Source organism: Ixodes scapularis, unplaced genomic scaffold (assembly GCF_016920785.2).
Source record: "Ixodes scapularis isolate PalLabHiFi unplaced genomic scaffold, ASM1692078v2 PGA_scaffold5__190_contigs__length_132052651, whole genome shotgun sequence".
Lineage (NCBI taxonomy): Eukaryota > Metazoa > Arthropoda > Arachnida > Ixodida > Ixodidae > Ixodes > Ixodes scapularis.
The window spans coordinates 128,338,216-128,361,225 of record NW_024609880.1 but is presented as its reverse complement, the minus strand read 5'-3'; the positions used below and the strand labels follow the sequence as shown (position 1 = coordinate 128,361,225).

Sequence of the window (23,010 nt, the reverse complement as noted above, 5' to 3'; positions counted from 1 at the left end):
CTGTGAAATAACGTTAAAAATCGAACGTTCAAATAATGATTTTGGAACATTTATTACTAACGTTATTTCTGTGTTAATATTGAAACATTAATGTAACATCACATATGTAATTGTCCACTAACATTAAAAATAGAACTTTAGAATAATGATTATGGAACGTTTATTACTAACATTATTTCAGTGTTAATAATAAAACATTAATGCAACTTTATTTGTAGAACAATAAAATAATCTTAAAAATAAAACATTCAAATAATGATTTTAGAACATATATTTCAAACTTTACGTCCGTGTTAATGATGAAACATTTATGCAACTTTATTTGTAAAGCAATAAAATAAAATATATGTTCGCCGGTTCCCTTTTTTTCGCCCGATTTTTTAAAGGTCTTTCTGAAAAGTACTCTACCTGCCCGGTGATAGTTGCAAGGAGGTGAAGGGAGAAGAGGATTAAGTACGGGAGAAAAAGGAAAAAAAAAAAGCAGAAAATTTTTCTCAATCAATGCAAGGCTAGGTGGCGCAAGCTACCGCCCGTTACAAAGGGAACAGCCAATATTTGTCCATCCGCGTTCCCGCCACTGCGCTTGTTGGCGCCAACTGCGCCACTGCATCTGTTGTCACTGCCACCGCTGGTTTCGCCGGTTCGATTCTCTTCGAGCGAACTTCTGGGACAGTTTGAATAGCTTGAACTAGTTTGAACTTTGAGTTACTTTGATTTCCAATTAAGCTACGTCCAGCAACGTCCACAACAGTGACTGCTGACTGATAAAGCGGACAACCGAACAGCTTCTGGACGGCGGGACTCGAGAACCGTAAGTAACCACCTTTTTGATAACCACTGTGCACGTGCTTATTTTCTTGAAAACGATCTGACGTAAACTGGTATCCTGTCGTTCTCTTTGTTTCAAAAGTAACAGGAGGGGGAAAAATGAAATGACATAAAAAACCGTTACATCGTCTGTGCAACCGCCAAAAAAGAATTGCCGAGAGCGTGCGCGACCATCTTTCAGACGTTTTTCCGAACTCGGTTTTTGTGGCGGCGGATGAGGATTTGATGGTCGACAGAGCAGACGACAGCGACAACGGAGCGAAAGGTTTTAAGCAGTGCTACTGAACGGTTTCAGTGAACTTTGCGTGGACACAGATTCAGAGTCGGGTGGTACTGAAATCCGGTCGTCCAGTTAAGTGAAGGTCTTTTGAGCTTGGCAAGCGAGCTATAGTAGCGACATTGGCTAGGTCATCAGTGCGACGGTGTGCCCAGCAGTTTCTTTGCGATTTTGGAAATTCTTAGTGAAATTTCGGCAAACGCTAGTGAGAGGTCTGGTCCCACATGGAGACACGACTGTTTGTTTTGACTGTTGCAAAAGCTGAAAATGTCAGTCCCCACAGGTATGCAGAATGGCAAGGAGGGCAGGAGAACTTTTGGAGAACCTTGTTTGAAAACAGATGCAACTCGCGCTACTTTTTCAACCAAAATGTTTGCTATTAGTCGACAACTGCACACAATATCTCTCCGTCATCCCTGCAAATCTTTGACAAAGGGCTGAATATTGAATTAAGCGAAGTTAGTTCAGGAAAGCATGCTATGCTTCCTTTATAGCACCTTTTTAACAAGTTTAGGTGTTTTGAATTTAGTATTGTGTTGTTTTGTTTGCAGGCAAAGAAGTCCTAAGCATCGTGTCCAAAGCAGGAAGTGCTGGTGCGAATCTCAGCTCTAGAAAGACGACATTCGGTGTTTACTTTTATTTTATCCTTTAAAAACAATTTATTCATGAGTATTTTCCACCTACTTAGTATGGCAATAATGTTTTTCTTTTTTTTTTTTTGTTATGTCTTGCTTTCCTCTAGTCATCGGTTGTGGACATTTCTTTTAAAGCCTTTTCCTAATCATGTGTTCCAGACAGGTTTTTAAGCTTTTTATAGCTCTATTTTTACTTTTGCAACTTGAACATTTATAGCTGCTCGGCATGAGAATGCGGAGAGCTCAAACTCCTCTGAAACGCCCTCGCGGTTTGGAGTAGGGTGTGAAAGTTTGAGAACATTTAATAAAATGATAATAATGATAATAAAGAGAAACAATTTTGGTATGAAGCGAGTCCACTGTAAAACCGTAAAATGACATTTTAGTTCTTGTGGCATTCATTTCAATGAGAAAGTTTGTGAGCAGTTGAAAGATAATCATGCTTTCTTTTATGATGGCAAGCTTTTTCCACCAAAGTTAGTGCTAGCATTTTTGGTGCTATTTTTTATGTACCGCAATTAAGATGGACGTCAGCTCATAGAGAAATTTAGTTTTTTCTTTATTATCTTTTGATCCATGTAATGTTGTGTTCTCAAACTTTTTCACCCTACTCCAATCGCCAGGGCTGCATTCCACCAGAGTTTGAGGTCGTTGTGATGTCTAGTTTATTTTTGCGGTAGAGAAACACTGTTGAGTTTTCTCGCTCCTTTCTTTAATTATGTGAGCTTCATGAACCCAATTTATAGGCCTCCAAGCTTCTTCGAAAGTGCATTTTTTTCATAATTGTTCACTGTAATTTTTTTTTAGAGGAAAAATAATTTTAACTGCATAGTCTTGCAATATTGTCGCTACTCGTGTACACTTCCATGTTTCAAATTTGGAGAGCCAATAAATGTACCCATAAACATGTACCAAACTGTTTTCTTTTCTCAGCAGGGGTAGACTGCAATTAATCACCTGGGAATCGTGGTGTAAGGCGCAAAAACAACGGACATAAGAGAGAAAACAGACATACAGGTGCCACTCACAACTATATATATTTGAAAAGTTCAGAAAGAAAGGAATACATACATCATCATCTTCATCACGTCCACGCATGCGCTTAGCCATGTGATATACGCTTCATCTAACACATGGCTAAGTGCATGTGTGGACGTGATGAAGATGACAATGTATGTATTCCTTTCTTTCTGCGCTTTTCAAATACAGTTGCGAGTGGCACCTGTATGTCTGTTTTCTCTCTTGTGTCCATTGTTTTTTGCGCCTTACACTATGATTTCCAACGTTCACGAACTAGCCCAACTACAAGTTCTTCTACAATTACCCACCTGTATGGATGCTTGTTTGTGCAGTGCTAAATCTGGTGATGGTTGTATCCCACTTTCTATCAAGGGAACACTTTTTTCTTCAATTAGTGGTGTGTCGAGTGGCATTATGGCTAAGCTGAATAAATGAATTTCTGATTATTCCTCTCCGGAAACGTGTAAGGCGCACACAGCTGTTTATATTCCGAACAAGTGTCTTTCTATATTTATGCTTACAGCTGTTGTCACAAAGAAGCTTTGTGATGGTTTAGTGTTCAATATTTTAAATTATTATGCCTCTCACAAACACACTCGGTTCAATTACTGGGACAATCAGTATATGGCCGAACAGATTTGACAAGTTTGGGAGAATGATAAACATAGATCAACTTTTGTTTGCTTGTTTATCATTCTCTGCTTAGATCTCGCTTGAAACTTTGGGTGAAGAGTGCAAAGATATTACCATAATCATAAATTAAAAGGCCACTTGGAGTATAATCCTTTTCTGACATATATGTACAGATGTGGAAAGATTCAACGAAGCCACAGGAGCCTGCGGCCTCGAGATACTCGCGCACTTGATGACGGCAGCGAAAAGAACTAGTATCGATGGCTGCCGCAGCTAGCTGTGCAATTAGCTGCTGTCAGCATCTGTTTAGATGACCTGGTCTGCCGCCCTGCTAACATGCTAACGACCATACGCCTAGAGTGGCACTCTATACAATGCGTCTCGATAAGGCTGGTTATCTGTATCGAATAAGCTGATCGTGTGTACTTGGAATTGCGGAACGCAACAGAATGTCTTTCCTTTTTGTTTTCGCTACAGTTCCAGTGAAGCACAATAAGCTTTGATTCACATCACAACAACCATATTGAACCAAAAGCATGCATCGTTGAAAATAAAGTTCTCGAAAAGCGCATTATCTGTTCAGCTAACAAAACATTTCAATGTCAGTGTACAGTGCGCCACTTTAGGCAAATGACTGTCAGTACGGCAGCAGGGCAGGTCATATAACTGTGTGTTGATAGTCGCTAATCTCACAACCTGCCAGTGCTTGGAGGGTGTAGTTCTCCACGCCACTGGCAGGACGTGCGCACGTAGTTCGAGGCCGCATGCTACTGTGGCTGTGTTTTTTCTTTTTTTTTCACCATTGTATTAGCAAAAAGCGCAGCTAGCTTGGTTAGTGTTCACGAAAAAAAAATGCAATTGCTTTTATGGAAAAATGTTTGGAGGGACTGTTAAGAGCCACGAAGACAAACCATACATGTCTGTTTTATTTAGTCTTTTCACTGGTGTGGAATATTGAAACGTGTTAATCTGTTGTTTTGAAAAGGTCTAATAATGATCGTGCCTCACATTTTTATGCTCATTGCAAAGCCCCCATCTTCTGAGTAAACAATACTCAATAATAGCTAGGGTGTCATTGCTGTGTAGAATTGTTTTGGCTCACCCTATATTGTTTCAAGGAGTGTTAATGCTTGTGAAACAGAAGAGAACATTACTGCACTGGTGAAATTCCTGCAAAGTTTGGAGGAACACTTCTGAACCATTAATAGCGCACATCTGAACTAAGGCTACTTCAAACACTTTAATTGACCGTGTTGCAGAGCTTGCACCTGGGTAAGACGACTGAGTTACCGTACGTGACAGGTGTTGCCATGGTAATTCACCGTCTCTCGGCAACAGCCCTGGCAATGCAGTCAAACACAACTATCTGAACCAGTCTTTTACAGTATATATTTGTCTTCATGGTTCACAACACTCTTCCGAACATTTTGCATACATTTTGCTGTAGTCGGTGACAGGTCAAGAACCAAGTGGAAGCTCCTCCCACCTCTTTCCTCTTTAGTAGAGCGAACGCTGGAGCGGAGGCGACCTCCTCTCCAGCGTTTGCTCTGCTCAAGTGGAAAGAGGTGGGAGGAGCTTCCACTTCGTTCTTGACCTGTCACCGACTATAGTGTGGTAATAACATGTTTTACGAATGTTAATATAACGTTTACCAGAACATTATTTTAATGTTTTGTAAACGTTATATTTCTGTTGTAATAACGCTGCGTAAAACATTTATTTATGTTGTACAAATGTTATTACAATGTTTACAGTAATGTTATGTTAATGTTTTCCAGACATTATATTTACGTTGCAAAATTGTTTTCCAAGTGTTCAAATAACGTTTATCAAAACGTTATAAGAATGTTCTGCCAAACGTTCAAATAGCTTTATACAGGCGGACATTAAGAACATTCCTCGAACGTTTGGGACGAACATAAAAATAATGTTATTCTAATGTTTTCGTGTTACCTGGGCGGTCTCGACAGCATATAAAACGGGTTAACGCTGTGGCGTAGCTCTGGGGGTAACGTATCCGCTTCGCACGTAGCGCGGACTCGGGTTCCATGATAAAGCAAACTACACCGACTTGACACAAACAATAGGGACTTTTAGCCAACCGTTATCCTTGAGGCGCAAACTTCAAATAATGCAGATTTGGAATCTATTCATATCACTTTTTTAGGCAGTTTATTTACAATACGAATATTTATTTGCCACGACCATGCTCCACGTTGGAAATATAAGACACACTTCGAGGTTCTCCTCGATAGTCGGTACAGATCACTCTTCCGGAATCAAAAACGGGACGCAAGGTGTCAAGGTGGCACCTGTTGACACTCACCCAGAATGTTGTTGCCCCGCTTGGGATATCCTCCCATGGTGAAGGTGTGCGAGTGATCGGCGGTGACCACGATCAGCGAGTCCTCGGAGCCCAGTCGCCGCACAGTGTCCTCCACTGCGCGGTCAAACTCGAGCGCTTCCTCCATCGCCAACCCAGCACGAGTCACATGGTGGCCATGGTCGATGCGACCTCCTGTAAAAAAAGTAAATAAATTATTACACGACAAATTACCCGCGTCCGTGACACGAGCTAGAGACACTAAAGCCGCAAATGACGGCTTAAAAAGGCGTGGCTGGCTTCGTTCGGGCTTCTTGATCCGTCTTCGCTGCTCTTATTAATAAGATGCGCGGGCTTGACCAACCCGGCGTTTCTGAAAGGGACACTAAACCACTTTCTGCGATAGTCTATTTATGGTCCTTACAAAAACTAAGGCTCTAAAAAAAAAAAACATTACGGGCTTAAGGGGGCCAAACCACTCTCTCCAATTATGTATATGGTCGTAACCATACCTCGGCATTCTCACTCATGAGTGCGATCACTCACGATCACTCACGCTCACCGTCAGATTTGAGGAGATCGTGAGTGAGGCCGCGAGTCTCGAAAAATTGTGAGTGTGAGTGTGAGTGTGATCGTGAGTTATGTGAACTTATGAGTGTGAGTGGGAGTGTGATCGTGAGTTATGTGAACTCATGAGTGTGAGTGTGAGTGTCAGTCCTGAGAACTTATGAGCGTGAGTCTGATCGTGGGTGTGATCGTGAGTTCTGAGAACTCATGAGTGGGAGCGTGAGTGTGAGTCCTGCGAAAACATGAGCGTGAGTTTGATTGTGAGTGTGATCGTGAGTTCTGAAAACCATTGAGTGTGAGTTTGAGTCCTCAGAACTCATGAGTTTGACTGTGAGTTCTGAAAACTGATGAGCGTGAGTTCTGAGGACTCATGAGTGCGAGTGTGAGCTTGAGCTCTAAGTGAAGTACTCATGAGCGTGAGTTTTGAGGTCTCTTGAGTGTGATTGTGAGTTTCGAGGCTCATGAGCATGAGCCTGAAACAAGACGTGACTCTTAAGGTAGATATGAGTCCGGTAATTGCATTAATGTGCCTGATGACATGAGTCTGAAGATTATGGCCATGATGGGTCACGATGAGCGCTGGTATTAGCTGGGTTGGTCACGTGAGCTCCCGGACCACCTTAGTGGGCGAAGAGACTCCCGCTTCGCAACTACTGCGAGGGGCTTAGGGTTGGTTTGGGTGTCGCTCGCCTGCTCCTCCGCCATGTAAGCGCGTTGGGTCTTGTGGAGGGTGGAGGAAGAAGAGGGGGGGGGGGGGGGTGCCTGTTCTTGGCGGGCTCCTCCTTGCCAGCGCCCTCTGCAATGTCGCAACCAACTGTGGATGGCAGAGGGAGTATAGGGGAGGGGGGGGGGGGGGTCGCTTTCGTCTCTCCTCGGCGTTCGCGCTTCGCTTCCCGGCAGACGGCGAGACGCCGATGGACTGATGGCACCTCGAGGCGGTGCGGTAACGTGGGAATCGGGGAAGCGCTCCAAACGGTTAGCGCTCCTCCCTCTGTGGCATAGAAAGGCTAGTGTGGATTTCGGCTCCTGTTGCCGAGTTGGTGCCGGTGCGCATAGAATTTTATGATTGCGTCGACTATACCGTTCGCACGGCTGCGACTCAGCACCCAGTCGAACAAACAATTTTATCTTTCCGCGCACCTCACCGTACTTTTCGCGTATGAGTTATCCCTCAAAAAGTGCAACGAAGGCGGTGTCATGATAGATCAAAGCTTCGAGTGAGATGTTTTACATTGTGCGATATCGTGCTTTTATGTGTCGTTCGGGGCAAGATAGCACAAGCGCATGATATCCAGCCGGCAATGGCAAGGCGGAGCCACGAGAGTGCTGCATTCAGCTCCACAAGCGGAGGTGCCTCTGTTAATGGGGCGGCCAGTCTGCCCGTCAGGCCGTGACGAGCGGCGGCAACCCCAATTTCAGCAGTTCCTGTGTGCACGTGCGCGCCATGTCCCTGTTTATTTTATGTTTAGAGCACATTCTAGACTTATCATTTGAACACCAGTTTGAGTTCCTTCACCACTTGTGGGGTCACTCTATAATAATCGCCGCCCGATCGGTCTGTCTTCGCTCGTCTCCCAGGAAGTGACACACCACAATGAGAAGGCAACGAATGGGTTTACTGCACTTCCCGGTTGCCCGTCTTCGAGAGCCGGCAGTCCGGACCCGCCGACCCTAGTTGTTGCCCGTCGTTCATAGCTCGCAGTCGGAGTCCGTATCCAGGCCTGCGGATCGTCCTTCCCACGCCAGCGCTGCGTAGGCTAGCTGTTCCGGGCTATCACAGCCAGTCTCGCTGCGGAACCACTCCTGGATTGTCATGGCCTAGGCCGGTATGGCCAGGGTTCAACTTTTCCGCCGGTCCTGATCCGAACCTCGCTGGTGGAACGCTCCGGGGACCGCCATGAGCCAGACCTGCCAGAACGGCTCTATCGTTCCTGCCCGGCCTCAGCCTCGTGCAGCACGGTCTTTCTCTTTCCTCGCCAGCTGGACCCCGCTCGCGCCTCGCTCGGACGTCCTCTTCTTCTCCCGACGCCCCCACGACACTAGAATAAAATGTGGGTAATTAGAACCGAACTCTGCGTGCTAGAGAACAGTACACAAGCCTAGTGTAAAAAGGCGACAGGCGACAAAGTGCACGTTTGAGAAGGATATTTACACTTCGCATGAGCTTTTTCAAAAGAAAAACTTCTGCGTCCTGTTTTCTGCACGCCGTCACATTTGTTACCAGACTGAGGATTAAATTTGGTAGCCGAAACAAACAAAAAAAAATTTTTCTACGAAAACCCATTTTTTGAAAACTCGCAGGTTTGGAAGGTTTTGGTTGCGACCGCGCGTGCCGAACGGCGCGCGCATTCGCAACCAAATGCACGAGTTCCGGAACGGGCCGACGAGCATCTCGCTTGAAGACCTGATCGCCTGATTCTCGACGTCACAGTGAAGCAACAATCGACCCGATTTTTCCTACCGTATTTCTCTATGTGGCTGTCTCAGAGACTCGTAAAACAACTTCTATAAATATGTTATTTTGCCGAGTAGTCCGCAAAACGAGTTTGTCAGACCACTTTCCAAACCTGCTCATGTATTTTCGTTCACTTCAACAATTAATTTAACATTCACTTACTTGATGCGTCGCACTGCAGCAATCCAGTTTGTCGCCGTGTCGCTTCCCAAAATCTTGAAGGGAAGCGGTAAAGTTTGACGCTTGAGTCACCTTCGCGACTTTGGCAGTCTTTCACGCTGCAATAACGACGTCTATATTTAGGGGAAACCATAGGAGTAGGCGAAATGTCACAGGAACCCGGTGAGGTCATAGAGACGTGAAGTTGAGGCTTACTTTATAAAAAACGGTTCCAAAAAGGCTCACGCCGATGCGAAATGCCACGTTCACACGTGGTTTCTAAATGCACCCGCCTGCAGTCCCCGCGCGACCCGGGTCGCCCTGGTCTACCCACGTGTCCCACTCTAATGAATTTACTGGCTCCACAGGAGTCGTACAATTCGCCGTGTGCCGTGTGCCCGCTTACACTGAGAAGTAGAGGACGGCGGCGCCTGCCCCACGGCCACGGCCCGGGTTGCCGGCGCTCCGGCGCGACTGCGAGGCGCCAATTGCCCGGGCTCCTCGGGCTTCCTGCGTGACGCTGTGCTCCCCTTGCCCGTTGTTTACTCATGTTGCGTTTTTTTACGTTATTATGGTTGAATGCATGGGTACTCAGAGGGTTGTAAAAATTTCTTGTAAAAAAAAAAAAAAAGAATACATTTGAGAATCAGCTTTTTACAGTTAAAGTCTAAAGCACTTCTTATCGCTTGAAGGCCTATGACACATATCGCGATGATTCAAGCCCGCAATAAAACTTAACAATAGTGTAGCACAGGGCAAGATTGATCAGCGGGCCGTTTAAGTACGCTACTGCGTTGAATGAATACTTGTTAACCGAGCGACAGAGAACCTGTCTCGAAACGATGGTTACAGAAACGACGCGGGTTTGATAATTGTGCGACATAAATTATAATCTTTCTTGTGAATGTGCAACTAAATGACTAGAGAAACCGTTTGTCATAATTTCTGCCAGGTATGAAAAAAAATGCCATTCAATTTTAACTTTCCGAATGTACTGCTAATTTCCGGGAACTAAATGCGCGAAATAATGCTAAATACTGTATTTAAAAACGCCACCCAGTTAAGTTTTGATATGGGTGGACATTGTGCCCGCGTAAGATGTTGTGGTCGCAAAACTGTGACACTTCATGTGGTGCAAGCACGCACGCTTAAAAGGGCCATGAAGATACCTTCGATATTTTATTTTACAATTGGAATAGGCTTCAGTTATTGTTCACAAAGTCATAACTAGGGATGTCGCGAACCACCCTAGGTTCGAAATCGAAAGGTTTCAATAGTTTCGAACCGAATCGAGGTTCAAATTCGATATATTTCGATATTTTCGACCGCACCGAGGTTCCCATTCGAAGAGTTCGCAACTTTCAAACACCGTAGAGTTTCGAAATCGAAAAGGTCGAAGCTTTCACGGCTTCTAAAAATTCGGATTCAATTATTTCGAATATTTTTTTTTTACTTGAGGTTCCAGAAATTCGAAGATTTCAAACTTTCCTAACTTGAAATTCGAGAGATTCGAAAATTTAAAACTTCTTGGGATCTAAAGTTCGAAAACTTCGAATTCTTTTTAATCTGAAGTTCGAAAATGCGAAGATTTCGAGTTTCTTTGGATATGAATTCGGAAAATTTGAACGTTTCGAATTTTTATTGACATAAAGTTCGATAAATCGAAGATTTCGAATTTATTTCTGCATAAATTTCGAAACGTTCGAAGGTTTCAATTTTCTTTTTTACTTCGTTTCAGCTTCGGTCCGAGCGCGGCCGATGTTATGAGCCAAAGGGCCAATCAAACATCGCAAAAAGCGCAGCATCATGGCGTGCTCTCTGCACTTGATGAGACTAGCCGGCGGAGGAGCACGCACAGAGAGACGGCGAATACCGGCTGGTCCTATCAACTGCAGAGAGCACGCATGACGTTGTGCCTGTTTCGCTGTTTGATTGGCCTTTCGGCTCATAACATCGGCCGCGCTCGGACCGAAGCTGAAACGAAGTATAGGGCTAAACTCGAAAAAAACTAGAAGGTTTTGAATTTCTTTAAAGTCCAAGTGCGCAAAGTTCGAATTCCGGTTTTCATGTTTTTTCACGGTTTCAGTTTCAAATGACGTTTTCACGCCTCATTGGTTTTCACGAAATCAGGTTTAGAAAAGTTTGGGTGTGATATTTAGACTGCACGACGTTGGTTAGGCAATTAAATGAGACGACGATGTACTGGAATATCTGCCAGTGTAGAGTGACGTGGGACCATAGATCAGTGATTGTGACCGCCAGCCCGGGGGGGGGGGGGGGGGGGGGGGGTCTTTAACGTGCATCACGCAGTAGTGATCCCATTAACGCAATGTTTAACGATACAGTCGATACTCATCCAGTACGAAAATGCCAGGGGAAGGTAGGTGGTCGAGGCTCGGAAAAACCTTGAAGCGATCTGGCAAACTGCCTCCCTACCCCCTTGTACGCTGGTAGTAATCAATCGAACGCTGCCCGAGTGACGCTGGCATATAGTAATTTTAGTCTGCACATGATGCAAAATCCTGAGACTGGGAATGAAATTTGAAAGAAAAAGTGCAAGAATACAGAAAAAAAGGGGCCAGGACAGCGTCTCAAGTTCAACTCTGAGAATGAAATTTGAAAGAAAAAGTGTAAGAAGACAGAAAAAAGGGGACAGGACAACGGCTCAAACTCAGCTCTGGGAATGAAATTTGAAAGAAAAAGTGTAAGAAGTCAGAAAAAAAGGGGACAGGACAACGTCTCAAACTAAGCTCTGGGAATGAAATTTGAAAGAAAAAGGGGCAGGAAAACGTCTCATACTCAGCTAGCTCAGGACAACGTCGAGTTTGAGACGTTGTCCTGTCCCCTTTTTTCAGGCTTCTTACACTTTTTCTTTTAAATTTCATTTCCAGTCTCAGGATTTTGCATCATGATCAGCATACACCGGCTCGCCTGCACCCTGACAATCTTTGAGTTTGTAATTTCTTTGGAGGTTGGAGGTTAAAAATAGTTGGCCGCAAATATGCGGAACGGTGCCAATCAATCAACGTAAGTGAGGGAAAAGTTGGAGATGAAATGTAGAGCGTTGGCAGATCATAGCTCATGGGAACTTGTGATTAAGTCAAATGTTGCGAAACAGCGACGCGCGCAATATAGCTGGTAGTTGTGCGTGTCTAGTTGTGATTCATATGACTCACACAGGTCTGTCGCGTCGCCGCGAAGCGTCGGCGCGATTAAGTTGCGTTTTACAGCTACCACAATATTGATTGTGGTAGCATTGAAAGTGTGTGAGATAGGTCGATTGGGGGTCAAAGCGAACGGCGAGCTCTGGTTTTCATTCTTTGTCGGGAGGTGTTTACAGATATTGCGTTTTCCTGGTTGATAACAAGAAACTATTGATATGTCGGGCCTGAACTGTTCACTATAGTACACACGGATGAACACTGTTGAATAGGGAGTATTCACTGGCGGCCATAGCAGTGTGCGCGACTGCTGAGCGCGTGCAGATGGCGAGCTTCTACGGTTCTTTTGGAACGTGCATTCCCCACAATCAAGATTGCCGGTCTTAGCAACCTATTAATATGGGCTCGTTCTGAGCATGCGCTCTAGACAGCACCCACAAATATGGCATTCGTTGAATACTCCTTATACTATAAGATTACGCTCCCAGCGAGAGCTCGAGCACGTAGAATCGGTCAGCTGCCCAATGGCAAAGAAGACGACGTAGACGATAGATCTCCACCAGCTCTTACTCTACAAGCTACGACAATGTAAATACCTCGTTCATGGACTCTTAAAGACTTCCAAAACCGACAGGTTAACCTCTACGTCAGTACCTTTTTTGGAACACTTGCAGGACGAGAAAGCAAAACATCAGTTTTGGTATTTCGCGTGCATTACTGGGCACAAAATAGACCTCACATGAGTCTACAAAAAAAAAAAAAAAAAGAGCGGTATACGAGGCCACCACCGCGTCTAGGAACACTCCTTACAAAAAGGTTTTGGACGGTTATGCATCTCGCGAGCTTCGAGTGTGCACGCAGCCAAAAGCACGACAGAAAGCAACAATTACGTCTGGCCGTCTGGTTGCCGAGCGCCGAGCCTCAGCTTCATAGGGCACACTCCTTACGTAAAACAATATCCGCTAGACAGGCCGAGCACGCGCCCGTACGGCGAAACGCATCAAAAAGGCCGCCACGCCGTACGCACCACTCCAGCAACGTAAGCGCACAGCGCACTGCGTACGAAGTGTGAGGAGCATTTGCGCTTGCCCAACCTGCGCCCTGTCCACACCGCAGTGGGCTGCAAAGAACGCGAGACGACAAGAAGCCAACGCCGCGTCGATGAAAGAGAGAAAAAAAAAAGTCGTCTAGATGTCCGAGTAAAAAGGGGAAAAAAAAAAACAAAAAAAAAACACGTGTCGACGAAATGTAGCAAACTCTGTCGAGCATCGAATGTCAAAGAAACGATCTGCCGATGAAACATCGCACTGTCGATGAAACGATATGTCTATGAAACCTTGTTCGATGAACTGCGTTCCAAGAATGACGCGACAAAGAGATACACGGAGACGACCCCAAACCCCCAATCTACTCCAAACCAAATTAAGCAAAGCCATGCCAAACCAATCCAAATGAAACCAATCCAGGGACGGCTGCACGTATCAAGATAATAAATGCTGAAAGTATTTTATAAACGCCGAGATGACTGAAAAACAATGCCAGCTGATGATTCCTTAAATCGCAGCCCACTCCAGCAAGCACGGTCGATCAACAAAAGCAGTAACAACTCGAGTGAGAAGGAAAACTCGGCCTCCAACGGTCTCTGCTGATAGAAAAGCACACGACTGACGGACACCACTGCCAACCGGGATTATGGTAATATTTTAAACCTGAGGTACGTCACCCTACCTAATATTACCGCCCCCCCCCCCCCCTCAAAAAAAAAAAAAATAATAATTTGGTCGATGCATATGTTTATTGTATATATCAGGGGTGGCCAGGCCGACCAGGCCTAAGAGCCGCAAATGAAACCACGAAACTTCTAAGAGCCACTGGGGGGGGGGGCGCAAGTTTAAATTCTGTTTAGAGTCTGACTGTACGTATGAGTGCACAAGGCTGTACGACAGTACGTATGGAGGAACAAGGCCGCCAAACCGCCAGCAGCCGTACTTCATTCTGCCTGAAATCCCTTCTTTTTTCCTGGGAAAATGCGGGAAGGGGGGGGTCCCCTTACGAGGGATCTGCGAGCCGCAGTTGGACCAGCAAAGAGCCGCATGCGGCTCGCGAGCCGCGGTTTGGCCACCCCTGGTATATATATATATGCTGCATAAACTTCCGTAGAAATGCGTGTGGGTGGAACAAAAAAAAAATGAAGCGGGGGTGATATATGTATTAATCGTTCATTGGTGTACAAATGAGCGAGATATGCACAGCGAGGCGATGTTCTAACCACTGCGACGTTGTCTGTGTAAGCTGTCGGAAAGCGCGTTTATGTTTTACCGCTGCCCTTGTCAGCAGGCGAAAGTTCAACACACCCAATTACGTTAGCTTGCGTTTAGTTTCTTTCGTAATTAATCCAGGTGAACGAAATTTGGTAGAAATGTGCGGAACATAAACAAAAGCGTAGTACATTTCTTTCAAATTGGATAAGCGGTTCAGTAGTTTACTGTTTTGGGGTAGTTTCCCCGCCTCACGACCACGGTAAAGACAAACCAACGGCTTGCGAGGAACAAAATCAAAACAAAGAAAGCAACCTGTTAGCGTGATGACCTGCGAGTGTGAGGACCTGTGAGTAAGATGAGCGTGAAGACATGTGTGAGTGTGAGGACCGTGAGGACTTGTGAGTGTGAGGACGATGAGGAGCTGTTAGTGTCAGGACCTGTGAATGCGAGGACCGTGATGACCTGTGAGTGTGAGGACCGTGAGGACCTGTGTGAGTGTGAGGACCGTGAGGACCTGTGAGTGTGAGGACCCTGAAGAGCTGCGAGTGTGAGGACCTGTGAGTGCCAGGACCGTGATGACCTGTGAGTGTGACGACCGTGAGGACCTGTGAGTGTAATGACCTGTGAGTCTGATGACCTGTGAGTCTGATGACTCGCGATGACCTGTGAGCGTGATGACCGTGAGGATCTGTGAGCGGGACGACCGTGATGATCACGGCGAGTGAGTTTAGGTTTTGTGCTGAACCGTGAGGATGAGTCCTGGTGATGACCTTTTTTTTAATAAATCTTGATCGTGAGTGGGCGTGAGTTCTGATTGAGTAAAAAATGGTGATCATGAGTTTGAGTGAGGACAGCTTAAAATGCCGACCTATGGTCGTAACTCGATCCATGAGCTCCAAGCATCCTATAAAAAAAAAAAAAAATAAACGTTTGTGCCGTGGCCGATTTCTTCATTAAAAATTCGTATCAAAAGATCGGCACCGCGTGGCGCCACCGGACGAAGAAGGGCAGATCCTGCCTTCCGCGTCTGATGGCGCCATCTGAGTCAATCTTTTGATACCAATTTTTATAAAAAAAAAAAAAAAAAATCGCCCACGGATAAATAAATTTTTAGGAGGTTTTGATTTTATAGATTGAGTTATGTTCACAGACTTTCGTAAAAAGTGGTTTAGTAACCCCTTTAAAAGGGCTGTGCAACGATTTTTAACGTTGAAAAAAATTTCATCTTCTACTTTTGACATTATCTTGTCACAAAAGACAGAAACACGAATCCTTCCTTCAAAATGTTGCGATTCCGCCGCGTAATCTCGAGGCACAAATTACAATATTTCCCGATATGCAGCCACGAGCGGCGGCCATGAGAACCACGTGGCGTGACTTCAAAAAAGAAGTTGTGAAGGGGAAAAAAAAAAAAACAAGTTGTGCAACGACTTTTTTTATTAAAATTTAATGTTTCTATAAATTTTGTCGTTCCAACATAAGTATAAATGCGTCAAAAACCTGGTATCATCGACAAAACTTTAATTAAATAGAGTTTCAGTGGCACCACCTATCCTAGTTCCACAAAACCGTGAGCTGTATCTGCTACCGCGAACAGCCGTCAGAAGCCAAAGGGGGAGGGGGATGGCCGGACCCGGACGAGACTTTCCTCCTCTCGCCATGTTGATTGCGCTGCGCAAGCACGTGGTCACGTGGTTGCGGGCGGGTGAGTTACCCGCTGCTCCTGGTGGCTCTAGAGAGAGAGCTTCACCAGAACCCCGCGCGACCCCCATCGACGTCACAGCGCACGTGACTCGGAAGATGATGAAGGAGTTGAGAGGTGCCGAAAACCTCAATCTTTGTCCATTTCTTTTTATTTTTTTCATAAAAACTAGAAAATGCAGGCAAAAGCGGTTTTTGTTCTTTACTTCAGAAGGGTCGATACGCTTACACATACCTTCGACGAGAAGAACGAACCCGGACGGAGATCTCAGCAGAATGTCCAGCGCCACCTTCGTCATCTCGGGGAGGGTGGGCTTGGTTGTGTCCGGGTCACTCCTCTCCGGCACGTACGGCAGGTGGTCCTTGTCGAACAGACCTGGCACAAGAGATGAGCGAGGAATCCAAAACCAAGTCCCATATGGCGTGGCCGCTTCTATTTGCGAACAATGCTCCAAAACAATGGCTAAAAATGGTTTCGTAAAGCGGAAAGTCGATCGTTGAATATTGAATTAATTATGTCATCAATTTAATCAAGCATCCACTCAATCATTCGTTAGTTTAGTCCTTTATTAATTCAATTGAACAACGATTAGTTTAATAGTTCAATCATTAATTCGATGATTCTAACATTCATTCAATAATTAATTTATTTCGTATTTTATTCATTCAATCAATCATTTACTCATAGAATAAATAAATCATTCATTCATTCGATAATTCATTAAATCAATTATTCATTCGCGGAGGGGAGGGTAGCTTTTTGTGACAATAATAGTAAGTGACCGGAAGTCTCTATCAACCCCCATTTCTCCACTATCTGTGTATGACGAGGGCATCCTCTACCAACAGGCTTAACTTCGCGAAGTGTGAGGACGCACGGGGTATTTCTATTTTCTAGGGTAATGAGGATGTAAAGCAATACACACGGGGAAAAATCAATACAAGAAGGGTCGGGTAATTCGTCTATATTTACGCGAATGCAGCGCGAAAGCTACACCACCATTTGAGATACTGCTACTAAACACAAACAATAAACTCATTTTTCTTTTCATTTCCAAGCATGGCGCCGCGACCTTACCGAGCAGGTACCCAGTCCTCTCGGGTTTGACACCGAGTAGCTGCTGTCGTGTCCAAATGAAGCTGGCGTTGGCCGAGTCCTTCTTGGAGTCCTTCCAGCTCTGGATGAGGTTGAGGCCGTCGGCTCGATCCCCGGGTTGACCTTCTTCGTCTTTCATGGATTTGTCCAGGAACATGCCCCGACCGCCGCCCAGGATAACCTGTCGGCGCAAGCGTGCATTGCTCAGTTATTCCCACTTCTATCATTAGTTACAGCTTGAGTTCTATTCTAGGACGTGAAGTCTCTACAGCACCTCGTTTCGTCTTAGGTTTGCTGGTCTTTAAAAACGGCAGTGAGGCACTTCTTTCCTTTTTCTTAATAGTTTTCTATTGGCGAATGGAACCAACTGTCTTCAGAGGTTGTAGAAATGATGGACAACGTGGCTTTTCTCACCGCAATGCGAAAAGTTCTCTTTGTTTTTGAGTATCCTTTTTTCGTGCTTTTCTTGAGTGCTTGCTTTACGCTTTCTGAGATGCTCTTTTTTTCTCTTCTGCTGTAGTCAATATTTTTGATGCCTAATCAAGCAGCTGCGTTTGACTAAGTTTTGTTAACTGTGTTTTAAATTTTACTCGAGTATAGGTCCGAGTCACTTCCACGGGTTACATTACGCGATAAACAGATAAATACACTTTTTGTGACTATGTAGTCTCAAACGTCAAGGTACAAAATATTCGCTTAAAGTGAAATGGAGTCCATTTGGGACACGGCCCAAGTGTTACAACTTAAAGTCATTGCTACTTGCGTGCTTCCTGTGCTGCGTGTCCAAGCTTCACACGAGGCACGGATGCTTCTCCGTGCAACACCATCTTTAAAGGGACACTGACAGGGTATTTATGCTCGCCGAGGTTTTTAGTTGTACGTGACATATGAGAGCCCAACTACCCAGAACAGAATTTGCGGCTCGAAATTCGGCTTCTTTCCACCCGAAAACCGCCGAGCAAGAACTGGCCGGTTCGAGTCTCGCTCACTCTCTTTTCCGCGGTCACGGGCCGTTTTCTAAGGTATCGATGCGGCCACCAAATTTAATCAAAGTCGTGCGTCACTGAAGGCACACACTCATTATTAAAAATAGAAAAAATATGCAACCCATTTTTTGTGGCTTCAAAAAAGCTGTAAATACGTTGATTGAAAAAAAAAAGGTAGCACAGACAACCGGAAGCTTTCTGTGCGTTCACTGCACAATTCTCAACATGGCGTCGTTTCGCGTATCGTGGGACTAGCACTAGCGGATGGCAGCGGACGACGGGCGTTGGACCTCAACTTCAGAACTGTCGTTCACGGTACTGGCGAATTTTGTCTTTCTTCGAAAGGGAAATTTCGGACCAATCAAAAGAACTGATACTCATCCCGTACGACACGCCCGACCAGCAAGCCGATTGCACGAAGACGTCGCCGAGCCGTCGTCCCTTCTCCTGGCTGAAAACATCGCTCGCTCAAACGTCAATCACGAAGTGCGTACTTCGAGTTGAATACGCACGCGTACGGCTACTTTACGAGGTGCGAATGTGCCCTATGCGCGGTGCTGCTCGACTTCAAGCCGAGAGTGCATGTATTGAAGGGAAATCGGCAGCAAACTTCCAACATACAGTCGACCTGCTGCATTACTATGCATGAAGGAGTTCTTTCAGTAGCTCAGTGGAAAGACGTCCGCTTTACACGCAGAGGGCACGGGTTCGATTCCTGGTGTGGGTGTACCTTTTATTTTATATTTTTTGTCAAGCATTTGCGATGTTAACATTTCTTTTTTTACAATTATCACAGAAAAAACAAAAATTTGTTGTGGACGATACGTCGCTAAACTAAATGGTATGGATTCCATTTTTGACACCTGCGAACTCAGTGTATATCATTTTCCACAAAACGCAAGGAGCATATGAGTCGGGTAGCGCCCGCTTTCCGAGCTTCGCGTAATGGTTGTACAGGAATTGCAGCCAGCCATTGATCCCGACCCGTTGATGTTTCGGAAACTTGTGCACTCTGGCCACTTTCAGATGCAGGACATGTGAGGCAACTCTTCACGCAACATCTTGGGAGTATTCTTTTCGGAGCTGATCACGGGAATTCAGTTGAGTAATGCGGATTCTTGGGCGAGTTGGTACTGAAACTTGGTGAACAAAATAGCGCTTCACGACAGGGACGAAGAGTAGGAAGGAGACAACACAATGCGCTATTATGTTACGGGAATTCACCACGGCACTCCGGCACTCACTACTAATGGCCAACACTTAAATGTACAAAACAACTCATCTTGAAGTACAAAACAGCGAGCGGAACAAACATAACTGCAATGGAATACCACGGCGAACGGACGCATTTCGTCTGCTACGTGCGGAAAGAGAAAAAAAAAACGCACGGTCGGGTGTAGTCACGTGGCTTCCGCCACTCACGCTATCCTCTCCACTTCTCCGTTTCGATTTCGGTTTGGCGCAGTTGCGTTTTTTTGCTTTATTAAAAAAATACGTGACTCTGTAGCAAAATATTAATTGGGTAGTCTTCCGACACCATAATGAATCGCCTGACAAAAAAAAAAAGGGAAAAAAAATTGGGGGGTGTCAGTGTCACACACAAAACATCCAGTATTTTGTGTTAACCCTACGTCGACAACTCCGTTTGCCACGACAATGTTTGTCTGTCACTTTTTTTCGGTTTCTTCTAATATATTGTCAAAATTTCTTCCCAGTCTCAAGGTATAAACATCATGGATAATGTTTGTTCTGGTGTGTCATTGAGGATCACAAATAAATATTAGTTTTTATGCTAATGCGGAGCGTAAGTTCGTCTGCTTCTTGCACAGGGGTTGCGGTGATGCCTGGACGCCGAGCTCTTATTGGCTGCCGATAATAATCCCTGGACAAGAGGGACAAAGGACAAACATAAATTTCCATACACAGCTAGGTTGCATTATATTATAATCTTATTAGCTGATTGGGGGGGATCGGTGGCCGAGTGGGTTAAAGCGCACACCCAGCTCGACGCGCGTGGAGCGAAAGCTCGCGCTGCAGAACCCAGGGATCCTGGGTTCGAGCCCCACCCCTGCCCGTTTCGATCTGGATGAGCATCGTACCGGCGTGCGGTCGTGTATCAGTACCGGGTGCCGCACGTTAAAGACCCCAGGCTAGCGGTTGTACCGCACTCGCTAAATTGCTCATCTACAGCGTGTGACTCGTCGCAACTTTAATGGCAGACCAACTACACGCTGTATAAATATCCCCACAACCCCCCAATTATTATTATTATTAGCGGATTAAAACAAATAGTGGGTAGATCTCAAGGCATCTAGCACAGCTTTCAATGAAAGCCAATCAGAGCTCGGCGTCGTTCTGACGTCACTGCAACTCATGCGCAAGACGCAGACGACTTGCTTTCCGTATAGAAGTCCGAGCGTTTATGTCTCCGAGAGACATCCGCGAAAAGGCGCTAGCAGGCGTGGGTCGAATACCTTGAACTGTGAGCCCGGCGTATTGTGGACGAGCTGGTAGGCGATGTCCTTGGCGGCGCAGCCGTCGGGCACGGACGACTGCCACTTGCGGTAGCCGGCGTGGGCGTAACTGGCCGCCGGGGTGGCGTCCGTGATCCGGGTGGTGGTCACCACGCCCGTCCACAGGCCAGCCGCCTGGGCCCACTGCATGATGCTCGGCAGGTGCGTGCTCGGGTCGCTGTGGCAGTCTCCGCTCTGGAAGAGGAGATTCGGATCACTTAGATCGGCGCCTACGCCGACCGGGGAATGAAGTCTGGCTCAAAAGTTTGGCTCAACTCGGGCAGAAGTTTCGGAACTCTGATAGGGCTCGCGGCAGGTCAAGGGCGGTCCGAACCAAACAGGAAAGCGGGTCCCGGCGCCCGAAACATAGATATTTATTTTCAAGGGGTGTGACGACACAGGTGACGTATTGCGGGTTCCGCTGGCCGCACCCAGGGAGTTACTTCAATGTTCGACGTATCAGCTGGTGGCGGTAAACACCCACACACAAGACTCTAGGGTTTGGCGCGTTTGTAAGCTGGCCTCCAACGTTACTAAAACACTCAGTTGGGAAACTGCCATAGAGACTTGTCTGAAAAAGTGGCCCCGATCTGTCCTCCAGAACCGAGCTAATGACGAATACAACGCCGCCATTTCTCCCGCAGCGGCCACTCGAGGAACTGTACGTTACTTCTATTTTGGCTTTAATCGGCCATTTTCGAGCCGAAACAGATACAACGGAAGAGGTTACAAGGGCGCCACCCCCGTCTCCCCAACGAACGCGCCGCGACTTACTACCGAAGTTAAAATGCACCTAGGTCGGGACGCGCTACCTGAAATCACCGCTGAGGCATGGTTGTATAAAAACAATATTAATTGTGCCGCAAAACCCTGCAATCTAAATATTTTAAAAACATCACGCGCCCATTATTTAGTACTAAACTCCAATAAATTTCATACAAAAAGAGTCTTTTCCGTTTGTTTTTACGCAAAAACATGCTTTCCAAAAGCTCAAGGCGACCACAGTACAGGCAAATGATAAAGAGTGGCGCTGTTGTCGTATTTAGCTCCGACTCAGTGGACGCCAGCGGCCCAGGTTTCGACGGCGAGTTTCCCAAGTGAGTGTTCTAGTAACGTTGCTGGCCTCTGATCGCAGCCGTCTTGCTTATGGCGTGTGTTGATCGTCTGATAGTCAAGCCTGGGTGGATGGATGTGAATGTGTACCCTTCGTAACGGGCGGTAGCTCGTGCCACCTAGCCGAAGTCTAAAAACAAAAACATATTATTACTTCCGCCATTTAGAGCGAATTTTCTCTCCCTATCAGCTGTTATTCCCACCCCCCTTCTCCCAACTAACGATGATCGTCCAGCTTCTGGCTGTGACTCCCACGTTAGTATATCCTTTTTCGCAAGTCGCGCTTTCTTTCTCTCTCGAAACATCACCAGGATAACCTTTGGGAGATCGGGCAAAAAAAAAAAAAAAATGAAAACATCACCTACGCTTCGTATTCCCTGTTCTGTAACTATTTTGTATTTTCCACTGTTATTTTGCGTGCTTACTTTCCTTCGTAATGCCTCTGGCCCTGAGGGTAAAATAAATAAATAAATAAATATTTCACTCTCTTTTCGACTGAAGTCTTCTGCTCAGCGTCATCCTTAGTGTGCAGGTATATAAATGTAGGCTTTCAGGTTCGGTTTGTCCATTTTGTGTTTAAAATGTCGATACTACTACTACTAACAATAATTACCTTTTCTTTTTTTATATGTGTCCGCAAACAGCTCATGGCCTAATATGTGGTACACAGCACATTTTCGGACGTAAGAGAGGAGAGCCAAACACATCAAAATAAAACTACACAGAAGAAAATCTGCTCAATGCAAAAAGCGATGGATGGATGGATGTACACTTTATATGGGGGGTACGGCTGTGCCCATTATATTGGGCGATAGCCTTCGCTACCTCGCCTAGAAACTAAGAAAAAAAAAAGTATGACTCTTCTCTTTGCCCTTCTAAGCCAATTCACTTCCCCTCTACGATTTCGCAACTATCACTAGGCGGTGTGGGATATGACCAGGATGACCTTCGGTGATTGGATCACCCCCCAAAAAAACTAAAAACGTCACCTCCGCCTCTTTTTTACGACGAGGGAGTCGCCAATTTTCCTCTGGTCAAACCTAGTCGGCGCTACCCCAGCACCGGACCCACTGGGAGACAGGGTTGAGACTTTGCGCCGGAGCCACGTGGGAGGGAGTCCCAATTTTCCTCCGTTCTACCTGACCCCAGTTGTGTCAGTTAGTTGTACATCATTCAATCCCCCGAGATGATTTCCAGCAGTCTTACAATCTCTCCTCTGGTGCCCATCAAAATATTTTCTATCCAGAGTGGCCAGACTAGCGTTTAAAACGTGGCAGCTGTT

General features: G+C 45.7%; 1 protein-coding gene across 1 annotated transcript in view; it reads right to left on the bottom strand.

Moving 5' to 3' along the window:
- The window catches only part of LOC120837895 (alkaline phosphatase), a 35,251-nt gene that overhangs the window by 8,072 nt on the left and 4,169 nt on the right, over positions 1-23,010 (bottom strand). Inside the window, exons 3-6 of the mRNA XM_040207529.3 lie at positions 20,577-20,810; positions 17,099-17,297; positions 16,256-16,396; positions 5,720-5,911 (exon numbers count right to left, since the gene is read on the bottom strand). Of these exons, the coding sequence (XP_040063463.1) occupies positions 5,720-5,911; positions 16,256-16,396; positions 17,099-17,297; positions 20,577-20,810 (766 nt within the window). The remainder of the gene's footprint in view (positions 1-5,719; positions 5,912-16,255; positions 16,397-17,098; positions 17,298-20,576; positions 20,811-23,010) is intronic.